Here is a 15,457-nt window from a genome sequence, read left to right on the forward strand (position 1 = left end):
CACATACCTTTAATCCCAGCACTCAAAAGACAGAGGCAAAGCAGAACTCTGTAAGTTTAAAGCCTGTGTGGTCTAGATTAGAGTTCTGGTATAGCCAGGGCTGCATAGAGTGATGCTGTCTCAAAACAATAACAAAATGGTGGTATTTACCCATAATCCCAGCATTTGGGAGGTTGAGGCAAAAGCTCCAGAAATTCAAGACCAGCCTTGTCTAAATAGTGAGTTTGAGGATAGCCTGAGTTACATGAAAGTGTCTCAGAAGACCAAGAAAAAAAGGGGGAGCTGGGGTTCACTAGGGGAAAATGCTTGCCAGGTAAGCCTGATAACCTGAATTCAGTCCCAAAAACCCACAGTGGAAGGAGATAAATAACTCTCCAGAGCTGTTTTCTGACCTCTACACTTGTACTGTAACATATACACACAGATAATAATACCAATAGTAATAATAATAAACTGTTTTCCAACAAAAAGACTGAGTGTATAAAGAAGTGATATTAGTGTCAGACATAGCGGTGCACATCTTTAATTCCAGCATTCGGAAGGCAGAGGCAGACGGATCGGTATGAGTTCAAGGCTGGCCTGGCCTACATAGAGAAATCCAGGCCAGCCAGGGCTACTACCCTATATAAGTAAATATCTCGCTTATAATAACTACTAAACATGTGTTGGGAACACAAAAATTGATTCAGTGGCTAAAGAATGAAGAAATGGGAGCTTTGCTCACAAATCAGCTTGTCAGACCTGCAAGGGTCTGAGTGTTACAGATACAGGGCAGGAGGAATAAGAGGGTAGAGGGGCTGGTAAATATATTTCTCTGGGAGTAAGCAAAGATCCTCCAAGAAGTCAGGTGCTACCTCTTTTTATTCCTGTTATAATCTGGAATTTCTGGTCATGTTGCCTGGTAGGCAGCTTTATCCCTAAGTGGATGTAAGGAAAATCTAGACAACTGTAGGTCAAGTTAACCCCGAAAGATTGTTTTGGGGGAAAAAAACAAAACAAAACAGTTCTTAGATGTTCAGCATGTCTACATATAGAACTGTGTGAGATTTAACCAAAAGATGAAGGCAATGAAGAAGACAGACATAAAATATAGACAAATGCCAAGTATTGCATTCCATTCCACTCATCCATCAGACATTTGTAAGCTAGCAGCACTGGTCAAGTCCCTGCCTTGTAATCTGGGTGACACAATCCACAAACAGATATGTTATCTTCCTCATATTGCTCAGCTGTGTGGCCTCTAAAATTGGTGATTTTTCACCCAGCTGAGAGCTGGGTTTGCTAGAGGATTGATTCTTCCTGTACAGACCAATTACCATGAGGTCATTGGAATGAAAGTGTTTTAAAGGATCAGAGTTTTTCTTTGGAAACAGTACCTGCTGAACAGAAGCAAATGGGTACATAGTCAGAAGATGATGTCAGTGGGAAATGCCAGTACTGTGGCTATTCAGGCTGGGGTCCTTGCTCTGCACCAACTGTTTCAACATTGAGAACTTTGGGCTCTGAATGCTGAATTTACAGCTAGAAGCTAACTTGGTTTTGTTGTTGTTTGTTTGTTTTGCTTTATCATCTCCACATGAATTAAATCCTACATTCTTGACTATATTTTTCATCAACCACTTATCTGTTATAATCATCAGATCACTAACTATGAAATTATGGAATACATATTTACAGAAAACTTAATTTGGGGGCCAGAGAGACAGCTGAATTGCAAAAGCTTTTTTTAATTTTTATTTTTTTAAAGATTTATTTATTATTTATACAGTATTCTGCCTGCATTTGTGTTGCAGACCAGAAGAGGGTACCAGATCTCATTGTAGATGGTTGTGAGCCACCATGTGTTTGCTGGGAATTAAACTCAGGACCTTTAGAAGAACACCCAGTGTTCTTAACCTCTGAGGCATCTCTCCAGCCCCAAAAAGTGTTTTGTTTTGTTGGTTTTTTCAAAATCATGTATTTGTTACAGGTGTTACATCCTGAAGTCCAAAGACTAGATCTGAGAAGCTGTGATATCTCAGACTTGGCTCTCCAACACCTGTCTAAATGCAGAAAACTGAAGACACTAAATCTAAAATCCTCCAGAGAACATAGAAATAGCATAACTTCAGAAGGTATGTTTATGGTCACTGAGTACATGGGTAGGCCAATACTTAGCACCTGATATAATTTTGGAACAAAGAAGAAAAAAAAAAATCTCATTAGACTATGAAGGCACCAGCAAGGTGGGGAGAGAAGAGAAGGAAGAGGGGAATATGAGCAAGGTACAGTGGTGTGTATATATGGAAATGTTAAAATGAAACATGACTTCGTATGTTAACTAAATTTTAAAAGAGATGGGGCTGGAGAGATGGCTCAGAGGTTAAGAGCACTGTCTGTTCTTCCACCGGTCCTGAATTCAATTCCCAGCAACCACATGCTGGCTCACAACCATCTATAGTGAGATATGGTGCCCTCTTCTGGCCTGCAGACACACATGCAGGCAGAACACTGTATGCATAATAAAATCTAAACAAACAAACCAACAAAAGAGTGAAATACAGAATGTGAGCCAGGCATGGTGGCATGTAACTGTCATTCCAGGCAAAAGCAAGAAGTTCATTGCAAATTTGAGGCCACCTTGGAATCCATAGTGAGTTTCAAGTCAGTCTGGGCCTACATAGCAAGAGAATATAGAGGTAAAAAGTAAAATAAAATAAAATAAAAAACAGGAATTATATTATCAATAAAACTATTCAAACTAAGAAAAAAATCAGAGTAAAAAGAAATCAAAATTAGAATTCTTATTGATAATGATTTAAGAAATGTTAAGTCACTACTTTATATGTTAAACATATTTAAAATAATACTGCTGTATTTTAAATATTTTACCTAGTATAGTACAAGACATGGCCAGTTGGTATTTGCTTAAGATTAAGGTTTATGTTGTTAGCCAGGTGTGATAACAAAAGCCTGTAATCTCTGTATTTGGGAAGTAGAAGCAGGAGGAGCAAGAGTTTAAGTCTAGTCTGAGCTACATAGCCATTTTGAGGTCAGCCTGAAATACAATGAACGCATCACAAAAAAGAAAACAAAACTCTTGTTTTGGTTTTTAGAATTGAGTCTTTGTTGGGATGACCTTTTTGTGCACTGTGTGAAGGTTGTCTTTGTATATTCCATTGTTGATTGCTAAACTGGCAAAGAGCTGAGTACTGTCTGGACTTTGGTATTGTTATTCTTATGGCTCATTGCCTACCTCATATTTTCTAAACACTTTTTCTTCTTCACTTTTTGATTAGCTTAATAAAGAACTGGCGGCTAATATCTAGGCAGGAGAGAGGGTTTCTGTGAGAGAAATCAGAGGTGGGAGATTTTGCCAGCATGACATGGGAAGGAACAGGTGCTGGGACTGAGTGAGAGAGAGGTAACGGACCACAAGGCAGGATGCAGGCAGTAGGAATAGCTGAAAATCTGCCTAGCTATAGTGACTAAGCTTTTATAAATAATAACAAGTCTCTGTGTCTTTATTCATCCACTGGTGGGTTCAAGAAAGTCTCAATACAAATCTTACTTTGTTGATGTTGGCTGGCCTGGTATTCACTATGTAGATCAGTAATTATGTGAAATATAATTACTAAGAGTAATTACGTAAAATGGTGGATTTTTGTATTTGCTTTAGTTTTTTTTTTTTTTTTTTCTAGTATAGATTATTTTTCAATTTAGGATTTGACCTTTTTGTTTTAGTATAATAAAGAAATACTTAGTTGGATATGGTAGCACATACCTATAATCATAGCACTCAGAAGACTGGCTTGGGCTGTGTAATGACACTATCTTGAAGGCAGGGAGAGAGGAAGGAAGGACTTATTTGCATAAGTAAGTTCCTAGATAATTGTTTGGCTAGTTGACTTTATTTTCCAATCATTTTGGTTATCCACTTGGGATAATCATCCTATAAACAAGTTTTGAAATGTTTACATGAAAAAATAAAGTCATTACAGCCATACCACCCTGAACGGGCCCAATCTTGTCTGATCTCGGAAGCTAAGCAGGGTTGGGCCTGGTTAGTTAAGAAAAAAAAAAGAAAAGAAAAAGAAAGTCATTAAATAAGAACTCTGAAACCTGGCCTGGTAGTACACACCTGTAATCCCAGCACTCAGAGAGGCAGAGGCAGGCAGATCTCTGTGAATTCAAGGCCTTCCAGAACAGCCAAGGCTACGCAGAGAACAGTGTCTTGAAAAAAACAAAACAATAACTCTAAATAAGCATAGCTATTCCGAAAGCAAATGAGTATCTTTCTCTATAATAAGCAATTATCTTATTGTCCATATACTAGCTGGAAAATTTTTTTCATTATTTATTTATTTATGTATGGATTTCTTTTAATGGAGTCAGAGGAGAGCTTGGGAGAGTTGGTTCTCTCTTCCTACCTAGATGTGGGTCCCAGAGATTTGGCAGCAAGAACCATTGCTTACTGAGCCATCTTGTCAGCCCCAGCTTGATTTCCTATCATTAATTCAGTTCTGTCACTATATTCTTAAGAGTTAGCATCACATTCTATAGTTAAGTTGCCTTGCAAGACTGTCTCCAGTTCATATGCCAGTTCCAAGTCCTGGCCTCCAGTAGGTACTTCTGACCAATAAGCTATATAGACTTTCTGTGTCTAGGTTGGACTTTTTGTTGCTGTGAAGAGACACCATGACCAAGGCAACTCTTATAAAGGAAAACATTTAATTGCAGCTGGCTTACAGTTCAGAGGTTTAGTCCATTATCATGATAGTGGGAAGCATGGTGGCATTCAGGCAGACAGGGTGCTGGAGAGGGAGCTGAGAGTTCTACATTTGAGTTCACAAGCAACAGGAGGAAACAGTGAGCTACTAAGCCTGGCTTAGCTTCTGAGATCTCAGAGTCCAACTCCTAGAGACACACTTCTTCCAACAAAACCACATCTACTCCAGCAAGGGCACACCTCCTAGTGCCACTCCCTGTGGGCCTATGGAGACCATGTTTATTCAGATCACCATATGCCACAGCTTGTTCCTTGTATCAGTGCATAGGTTCCTTCCATGTTGTCTCAGTTAGAGCCATCCTTGGTTTAATTGGCTCCACACACCTTTTCTATCCTTGCCATGGAAAGCCCCATGGGAAAGTACCCAACCCTGTTCTAGAAACTCTCGGACAAAATGCCCCAGCTAACTGCACATTTTTGGCTTCTGTTAAACTGCTTGCTTGCTTTACTTCCCCCTGCTACTGCCAACCAGTATATACCAGTAGCAGTATATACATATATATAATTTTTCTATTATTTTTTTATATTTTTATTTATTTATTTATTTATTTATTTATTTATTTATTTATTTTGCCTTTAAAAGCTCTCTGTAATACATTCAAGGCTGCTCTGTGAGAACTGTTTCTCTCCAGCTAAATAAAGACTCTCAAATTCAGACTTTGGTTGTGCTTAATGGTCTTGGGTCTCAAATCTGGAACACTCCTGAGGAATCAATAACTTGTCACAGTGGCCCACAGAACTCAAGAACATACTTCGCTTTGTTATAATCCATGTGAGAAAGCTACAAACCATCACTAATATAAGACCAAATAAGAGTCCTTTATTTAAGCCAGAGCAGACTCTTGTCACAATGATTTCTCAGCCAGCATACAGCATTTATAAAGACAAAAATCCCTAATAACATCATTGTTAGGTTTGGTTATACGTTCAGCAGTCATTTTGGAGATATATATATATGGCTATGGTCAAGGTCATGGAAAGGTGCTGCCAAGGTAGATATAGTTAGTCAAGGGGTGGGTTTGCAGTAGAACGAACACCTCAACAGACCTGAAATGGAGTTAAGGTAAGATCAGGACAAGAAGGCATTCCTCAGTCACTTAACCATGTTTACTAGGTGACTGCAGACAGTATTAATACCAGACAAAGATGGTGAGCAACACAAAAAGAACATGGGAGAATCTAGAAGGGTCCCTAGGGCAGGAGCTTTTGCCTCAATAGAATTGGAGTATTAGGTCAATAACCCAGCTCTGGCAGCCCCAGAAATCTCGAATTTTCTACCCACCCCAAGTTACCAATTGAGGAAATGGGTAATGTTGAAAATCAGAGAAAAGAGATTTAACCAGTGTGTATTGGAGAGAGGAGCAAGTAAAGAGGTCCAATAATGACCAGTTCATCTTCAGGGGTACCGATACAGCTTTAGGCTTAAATAAAGAACGAATTAGGGCAGGATAGCAATGTGTGTGCCTGATTAAGTCGCCCTAGTCAAAGTGAGGTTCACTGATCAATTCTTCACTGGTACCTCTAGGAAGTTGAATGGTTAACTCTGCTGTCTAACCAATCTGGTTCCTACAACATGGTTCCTTCTGCTACAGAATGAAGCCTTGCCTTCATGGGTAATTCTCCTAGTCTCAAATGGTTTGCACCTTGAGGTTTGGTGCTTCCTTAAATCAAAGATACCTACAGGTTTAGGGCAATTACTTTATCATTGTACTTTCAGTCAGTGTTTCAGGTGGGCCAGAGTCAAGTGCTTCCAGATTCTTGGCCTCTTATCCACAGAATTGGGGAAATAAAAAAATAAAGGATTCACATAGATTTGCAAAAGAAGATAATTTTATTCAGAATGAAGTCAAGGTCCAGATGATAGAGGGATATACCACCAAGACTGATTATGAACCACTCAAGAATATTTAAGGGCCCCAGGCTATATATAGCCTTGTGTTTCTTTTTACAGAGTTGTAAAGTTCCTAGAAGGAGTCACCCTTTCCACTGAACTTATTAACTGATTAGAACATCTGTGATTGTGCAAAGGTTGGAATGTATGTCCAGAGTCAAATTATAATTACTTTTGGCTTCCTTAACAAACATTTATTGCCCTTTGTGTGTGATCTAAAGATAAAGCCTTTGGAACTCAAGAATACACTTGTTTCCACCAATCACAAGACTGAGAATGCCCACAGATAGTATCTGAGACCTATAGGTTTGATTTCCTTTCTTTTCTGTCACCTGCCTTCATAATGTATCCACCAATGCATTTGAAAAGTGTCCTGACAAAGGCAGGTGGAACTCTTAAGTTTGAGGCCAGCCTATTCTACAAAGCAAGCTTCAGGACAGCCAGGACCACACAAAACAAATAAATAATAAATAAATAAGCAAACAAACAGAAAGGAAAGAAAGAAATATCCCACTCCTTTAAAAATATTAAACTTTGGAGTTAATTGTTAAATACCCAAAACTAAATAACTAGCGCACTTGGGATTGTAGGTGATACAGTGTTCCATGACACTATTCCTGAGGCGACATGAGCAAACATCTCTTTACTCCAGATAGCGAACCAATGACAAACCAAAGTAAGGACACCACCAAAGTCCAACTTGGTGAGCCAGTGAGTTTAATTGGGCTCCTTATAGGAGCAGAAGTGACTCATACACACCTGTGTCACCAAAGCCCAGCCCAGCAAATGTGACAGTTCACAAAAGCTGGGAACCTGGCGCACAGCGCACAACCTACAGTTAGCTCAACAGGTTAAAAGTGTCCTTTTCAGGGAGCTCAGTTGGCCTGAGCCTCTTCCAGGCAGCTCACTAGTCTCTGCTTCTTCCGGGTAGGTGTTCTGCTCCTCGAGGCCTAGTGAGTATGTCCAGTTTCAGGGACTTCCCGAGCTTCAGGAGCTTTCCTGCAGGCTGGAATTTTTTTAACCTCTTGGAGCACCCTGTTGCCTCACCTGTGAGGCAGATCTTACCTTGTGAGAATGACCATTTCCAGATGACACAAGGTCAGGTGACTCCAGGGAAAGGTATATCCTGACCACAGGAGGTTGAGCGGGCCAGGAGGACAGCCAGACTAGGCTGAATATTAGGTTAACACAGGGTTGTTCCCAAGGCAACACCCGCCAGCCAGAGGGCTCCCCAGAACCAAATCCTTAATCCTAATTTCACCAGCTCTCTGGGACCCCTGCATGTCTTGCTTGTGGATAGAGATCATCCTTGCCTCCTGGGCTGGCCTTGCCTCACTGACTTCTTGGGGTTTGTCAGTACAGTGGCCTCCCACTCACAAGCCATCTCTTCTTCGGTAAAATCATCTCAGGCTTATTCCTCTGCCAGCTCTATAGCTCTGAGTTTGGCAGAGCAAACCAATGTCATTGCCAGCCATGGAGTATACAATGGACTGTCCCTTCCCCCAAATCTGCAGTGTTCACCCATGCCAGAAACTCCCTTCTTTGACTTAAGACAGAGCCCAGAGGGCATGAAACCCTGGTGTAGTGAGAATTTGGGAATTTTGGTTTCTCTAAAAACACAGAAATACTGTAGGAATGTGTTTTCAATTTTAAACCCAGGTGTGGGATATGAGGCTGCTTTGCAGCAGCTGACTATGATTTACCTCCTGCTTTAGCAGGAGTGATTTTGCCAGCTGCAGATAGTTTCTGTCATTGTGTGACATATGGAATTCTGGGGACTTTTCAGAGGGATATAAATGCTGGGGCCACAAGAGAGGTGGTTGTTTGTTGGTTGAGTAGTTGTATGCAAAGAAGAAACAACAACAGGACATTAGATAACCTGACAGCAAAGATAAAACTTGCCCCAAAGAGATCAACACCTCTAATCAACAGAAAGTAGTTTAACAATAACATCTCCCTCTTTCCTCTCTATCCTTTCTTTCTCTCCTATCTAGTATTAGGGGGTTAAAAGGATGGAAGGAAAGTGGTGGAGAAAGGTAGAAGAAAGAAGAATCCACAAAGTAGCAAAATGCTGACAACACCCTGGCAGGGCAGGGCTGTGGGAGTGGGCATTGGAAAACTGGTGGTAAGAAAAGATGCCTCCTTGGGCATGTCAGGGATATTCTGCCACTTGGTGGGCCCACTGTAGAAAGTGGCCTTTCTCTGGTGCTGGCTGTCCTTGCCACTCATATGTCCTGGCCATCTGTGGAAATTGAAGCATACCAGCTGTCCATTCCTAGCCACTAGGCTCCATATCAGGACATTGGAGTCAGCTGGACCCCATAAAGACAGCCCAAGAACCTCAGCTCCTATGACTGAGGGAGGCAGGGGCAGGTGGATAGAAGAAAACCAAGCACAATCTGACACAAATGCCTGAGAGGGGAGTGTCTGCTGCCAGAGTGGCCTCTGCTGTGCTCACAAGGCTAGAGAGCATATGGCTGCCCTGGATGCCTAAGCCATAGGCCTACAAAGAGCTTCCTTCAGAGTGCCTGGCCCCACAGGGAAGCTGGCTATCTGGATGTTTGGACACAATTTTGGGCAATCCCAGAAGCTTGTCTGGCTTCCTGCCTCGACACATGATCCTCCAGACACAGCAAGCAGCCCTGAAGTCAGATCTCACACTTGCTAGCAGTGTGGCCTGGGCCAGGAACACGTGTCCTCCCTTGTAAAAGGCAATTCATGTAAACCAGAGGCCACTAAGAGCCACGTGGAGCAAGATATGTATTGGTTTCAATGAGACTGTAGGCTCGTATATTTGAATATTTGATCCCTAGTTGGTAAACTGTTAAGAAGGATTAGGAGGGTAGCCTAGCTGGAGACAGTGTGGCACTGGGGGTAGACAGTGAGGCTTCAAAGGCCCACACCAGGCCCCCACCTTGTTCTCTTTAGCCCTGTTTATGGATCAGATGTGAGTTCTCAGCAACTGCTCCTGCACCATGCCTACTGCCTACTGCCTTGCTTCCCACCATGATGGTCATGGAATCATCTTCTGAAACTGTAAAACAAGCCCCAATTAAATGTTTTCTTTTATTTAAACAATAAAGTGTCCTGATTCATGCTTTTCTTAGTTCTATTATAAAAATATCATGAAACTGTTGTTTTTAAACAAAATGCCAAATGTTTTATTTTACCATGAAAACTCAGGAACCAGATGCTGGGGTGAAAGCCTGTTAACTCAGAAAGGTAGAGGAAGCACTCAACTGACCTTCCTACTCAGCCAACATCCCAGAAGGAAAAAATTACCTTCTCCTTCTCCACACTGTCTTTAAAAACCCCTTAAACAGAATGTTCCTCCTTTCTGCTTCCTGTGTGTTTCCTCCGGACTTCTTCTCACTCTCTATGGCTGTTTCCTATGTTCACTCCCTGTCAACTGGTTGCTTACTATGCCTCTTGATCTAGGGTTAACTGTATTTAATCCTGTTTACAGAGAGGATTAACAGTGTGGCTAGGGCTGAGCCATACCATGTCTAGAAACAGGTTTTTCCTGTATACAATCTCAGGGTCACAATGTGCTCAAACATCCTCTTAACTTGGAACGTGGAATTAGGAATAAGCTGAACCAGTGTTCCAGGGCCACAGTCATTCATTTTAGGCTCTAGAATAAACTAGGTAAGAGTAGTGTTTTTTCAACAGTGGGATCTTAAGGAGGGCTGATTATAAGAGGCATAGCTTAGGTGGCTCTCATTTTGATTGCTAGATTAAGCCATGTATAATTTTTCCTATTATGTATGTCCTTTCCTATAATTTCCCTTCTGTGCCCAGTTATGCATAGGCACAAAATGGAAAATAGAAGATTCTCCCTGAAAGTTCACAAAAGGACACAATTTTGTCTTATGGTGATATACACAAAACCAAGTGATCCTGAATGTTATTCTTTGTACCTAGATACAGTAGGAATACACTTGTTTCTAGGGTCTTGGACTGTTTTTCAGAGATGGGAGTACAAGTAGCCTGATGAAGGTGGAAGGCTGAAAGAGTTCTAAAGGTGCTAGATGAAATAGTGTTTGCAGATGAAGGAACTAGGCTGCCAAGTGTATTATTATAAGAGGAGGATGTTGTATAATCAAAGCCAAATGTTGTCTGCCTCAAAGTAAAAGTTATAGAAGTGAAACAAGGACAGCAATATCAGGTTTACATCCTGCTTTTAGTTGTCAGCCCAAGTGAATATGCAGTCCTTTTTAACAAAAGCAGTTTCTAAGTGCCTGTTTCAACATCACTAGAAAATTACGTATATCTTCATAAGTAGCTAATAGGGCTGTTCTTTGGATTTGTTCTCTGCTTCTTTTCCCAACCATTCCTCTCATCATTTTGCTGCAAAGATGTAAATTGCCAAATCTTTCTTTAGAGCCATAGAACCCAGAATATCTAGCCTTTATACTGTTTTTCCTTAGATTTTTGTTAATAGCTATGAAACTTAATGTGCAGAATATGTCTGTTTTAAGATGGGAAGCTGGTCATGGTGACTCACATTTGTAATTCTGGTGCTCTAGAAGATGATTGTTGTGAGTTCAAGGCCAGCCTGGACCACATAGTGAGTCCCTGTCTGTAAAGATAGAGGAGGTGGGACATGAATGAATGTATAAATTAAAAATATAGCTACAGAAGGTCTAAGTCCATTGTGATGTTCTGGCCAGAGAAAAAGAAAGGAAACACGGGATGATGCATGATGGCAAACACTCCTGTCCCCACAGCACATGGCCTACCAAGAAAAGCCTGTAAGTCATGATGTTTTCTTGAGAATCCTACACTCCCTTTAGTAAACCTGCCAGTGATTTCTTACTTTGTCTCCGAGTTCTTTGCCAGTGACAGGAACTTGGAAGTAGCTAGTCGAAGGCTTCATCTGGGTTTTTTTTACCTCAAATATCTCCTTCCTCAGCCCTCACACTAACAAAGCTGTGTCTACTCTCCTTGCCTCCACACCTTGTCCTGGATATACTTGGCTTGTTGTGGGATGGACTACTTTGAAAATGACTAACATACAATTGGTGATTGCTAAAATAAAAAACAGTCTTAGTCACATTTCTTACATACACACATACACACACACACACACACACACACACACACAAATGGTGGAGCATTTACCTATATTATATGATGCAAAATAATGAACTCACTTGAAGGAGATAAGAAAATAGTTTGTTCTGAACCAAATATGGATAGTCTTAAGATACAGATTCAAATTTCCCAGAGAAAAGTATTCCAAAGCCGAGTTCAGTGGCGCATGCCTTTAGTCCCAGCACTTAGGGAGGCAGGCAGACAGGCAGATCTGTGTGAATTCAAGGCCAGTATGGTCTACAAAGCAAGTAGAACCAAAAACAAACAAACAAACAAAAACGATTACAAAGCAAAAGGAACTATAATGACTTTAAAATACAAGACAAGGGTTTAGGGATTTAGCTCAGTGGTAGAGCACTTGCCTAACAAGGCCCTGGGTTCAGTCCTCAACTCTGGAAAAAGAAAAAGAAAAAACAACAAGACAAAAGTAACTGTAAAGCATTGTATCCTGTGACTACATTGGTAGGGTAAATTATATAGCTAGTTTAAGGTAAAGTAAGGAAACTCTGAGAACTGTACTCTGTATCTTACTGCATTCTTGGTGAGGTAATTAGCTCCCTCAAATCTGGGGTCTGTTCTTTGACAAGGTGGGTATGAGTACCATGAATACACAGGGTGACCTAACAGAGAATGTTAGGTCAGGGACAAAAGGGCTTGCTTTCCACAGGCCTGAAGTCGTGTATAAAAGCATCCTCTGGTGTCTCTTCGTACAGGTTTCCAAAAGCCTGCCCGTTTTTATATCTCATAAAGGAAGTCCTTGTCCCTTTGATGCTTGAAGAAATTCTTTCCTGGTAATTCTTTAGGTATTTTTTAATTTTGTAATATACATTTATAACCATACAGTTAACTGACAGTAAATGTGTTTTCTCCCAGGAATAAAAGCTCTGGCTTCCTCCTGTTCAGACCTTCATGAAATTTCCTTGAAAGGATGTTGCAGCGTCACAGATGAAGGAGTCCTTGCTCTTGCACTCAACTGCCAGCTGCTAAAGATCATTGATTTGGGCGGCTGCCTAAGTATCACTGATGTATCCTTACATGCATTAGGAAAAAACTGCCCATCTTTGCAATGTGTTGACTTTTCAACTACTCAGGTAAATAATGTGCTGTCCCAATTATTATCCATGTCTAATCAGAATACCATAATTAGTTTTTCGTGATACAGGTGGTATGAGAATGTTTTTTTTCTGGAATGCCTTCATAAATACATTTGCCCAACCTTATAACCTAAGTTATAAGCTAGATACTGTGTATTCACCTTGTTTAAATATAACTTACCTTTAATAAAAACAACCTAATCAATCTTTGAACTATACTTTGATCTCTCCATGTAATCAACTTTTAAAAGCTAAGCTGAACACATAACTTTTATCTCAAACTACATTCTTTATTTTTCAGTTATAACAACGTCATGCCCCTTACACAGAATAATGTGTCTCCCTTATGACCTTTCCGTGCCCCTAACTCAGAACAGTGTATAAGGTATAACATGCTTTGTGGTTTTGCTTGCTGCTGTTCTGTGTCAGTGGGGTCAGAGAAATTACTTCTTCCCTTCTTCTGTAAAAGATTAGCATAAAACTCCTTCCATTCGTATACCATGCTTGATGTGCTTTTCAGTAAACAGAAAGTGTGGTCTTTTGTTAGGGGCATCCAGCTCATTGGTTAAGCAACTCAGGGGTCAGTTTCTTTCCTGCTGCAGTGCTTAATGATTATACTAGATTTACATATTTCCATTAACTACTTTGTGTAACAAAGATGGAAGAATATATGACTAAAATGTATGTTTGCTGAATGGGAGTAATTATTCTTCATGATCTGTGTACTTCAGAAGAGTTTTTCATCCCTGTTCCATGCTCTTTCTTTTTCCCTTTTGCTCAGGTATCTGACAGTGGCGTGGCTGCACTTGTCAGTGGACCATGTGCCAAACAATTAGAGGTGATTTTTCATGTCTGTGAAAATACTCAATCTTATTTTACCCTCAGGAAAAAAGTATTACCAGTGGTGGGCAGAGTGCCAGAAAACAACTTTGCATAGTTAGTTATTTCCTTCCACCTTTACATGAGTTCTGAAGAATTCAGGTCTCAGGTCTCATGGCAGGCCTCTTCATCTGCTGAGACATCCTTTCCCTCTGCTCCTTTTATCTTGGAAAGTTTTTGTTTGTTTTCAATTTCTTTATATATAGTTGTGAGATTTTTTTTTTTTTTTGTAAGTAGATATTTGGTTCTGAAACAATCCACTTCAAAAGGTAACAGATACATGCTTATTAAGCCAACTGTAAGAGTCCTTTATTGGCTGACAACCAAGATTAGGCTAGTGCCTCACAGAGACTCTGGGTCCTGAAACTCAGGGATACAGAATTTTTAAAAACAAAAACCACAATGACATTAAAGTCACATGAAAGTCAAAACAACCCTACAGTATTCGCTTTGGCAGACATGACAGTTATTTCAGTCACAACATAACAACTTATTTTTATTTATACCAGTATCAGGTATTTTAGTTTACATAAACATCAGTTATTTTCGTTAATACATTTGGGCCATAGTCAGAGTCATGGGAAAATTCCAAGTGTGTCAAGTTGTTAGTGAGGCAGGGGGCTGAGAAATGCCCTGAGCAGACACAAAATGGAGTCAGGACAAGATGGTACTACCTTAATCACTTTAGTTCTTTTTTGTATAGAATTATTTTCCAAACTTTTTTGTGCTGTTATTATAGATCTAGTTTTTAATTTTTTTTCTTTCATTTTGTTTTCTACATAGGAGATTAACATGGGATACTGTATAAATCTAACTGATAAGGCCGTAGAAGCTGTCCTGACTGCCTGTCCTCAAATATGTATACTTCTTTTCCATGGCTGCCCTCTGATAACAGGTCAGTCTGGCAGGTTGCTTCATCTTTTACCAACTGTAAAACCCTGAGAAAACTCCCTAGTCCTCCAGTTGCATTATTCATTGTCCTTATCAGTAAAATGATACAGTAATATATTTCCTTTGTAGGCTTACTCATGGTGACTACCTCATCTATTGGGATCTCATCGCAGATACTAGTCATGGTAATAGTGGTTGTAAGGCTCAGTGTTACCTACATAAGGTTGATGCCAGCAATAGTCATAATCATAGTGTTAATATGATGCTTTATGCAGAAAATAAAAAAATGTCAAGTTTGGCTGGGCATGGTGGCACACACCATTAATCTCAACACTCAGGAGGCAGAAGCAGGTGAATCTCTTTTGAGTTCAAGGCCAACCTGATCTACAGTGAGTTCCAGGACAGCCAGGGCTACACAGAGAAACCCTGTCTTGAAAAACAAACAAGCAAGCAGACCAACTACAAAAAAGTCAAGTTTATTATATTATATATATTAAATGTGCTAAATGACCATTTACTCAGGATGTAGAAAGTGAAGATTAAGAGCAATTTAACCTAGGCATCATGACTCAGAGTTTGGGCACAGAGGTTGGGTGCCCAGATACTACCTGTGATCCTAGCTTAGGTACCCACAGGAGATAGAGACCAGGAATCCCTGGAACACACTGATTAGCCAAACTAACTGAAATGGCGAGCTCTAGGACCAGATAGATTAGGTGGAGAGCCATTAGGAAGACATCCAGTGTCAGCCTTAGGCTTCTACACACGTCTGCCTACACACACACCACATGTACATACACAACAACAACATTGAGTTGTGTGTGCTTTTAACCTATA

At 40.3% G+C, this 15,457-nt stretch overlaps 1 protein-coding gene across 3 annotated transcripts in view; it reads left to right on the top strand.

Annotated features, from left to right (window-relative positions):
* Positions 1–15,457, top strand: part of Amn1 (antagonist of mitotic exit network 1 homolog) — a 35,407-nt gene that overhangs the window by 11,641 nt on the left and 8,309 nt on the right. For 2 of the 3 annotated variants that reach the window (XM_055605623.1, XM_055605624.1), the window contains exons 3-7: positions 1,970–2,114; positions 12,630–12,847; positions 13,632–13,688; positions 14,513–14,624; positions 14,750–14,805. In XM_055605623.1, coding sequence (XP_055461598.1) covers positions 1,970–2,114; positions 12,630–12,847; positions 13,632–13,688; positions 14,513–14,624; positions 14,750–14,805 — 588 coding nt within the window. The remainder of the gene's footprint in view (positions 1–1,969; positions 2,115–12,629; positions 12,848–13,631; positions 13,689–14,512; positions 14,625–14,749; positions 14,806–15,457) is intronic. The other variant, XM_055605622.1, reaches the window with a different exon arrangement.

Source organism: Psammomys obesus, unplaced genomic scaffold, assembly GCF_907164565.1.
Source record: "Psammomys obesus unplaced genomic scaffold, mPsaObe1.curated_primary_1811, whole genome shotgun sequence".
NCBI lineage: Eukaryota > Metazoa > Chordata > Mammalia > Rodentia > Muridae > Psammomys > Psammomys obesus.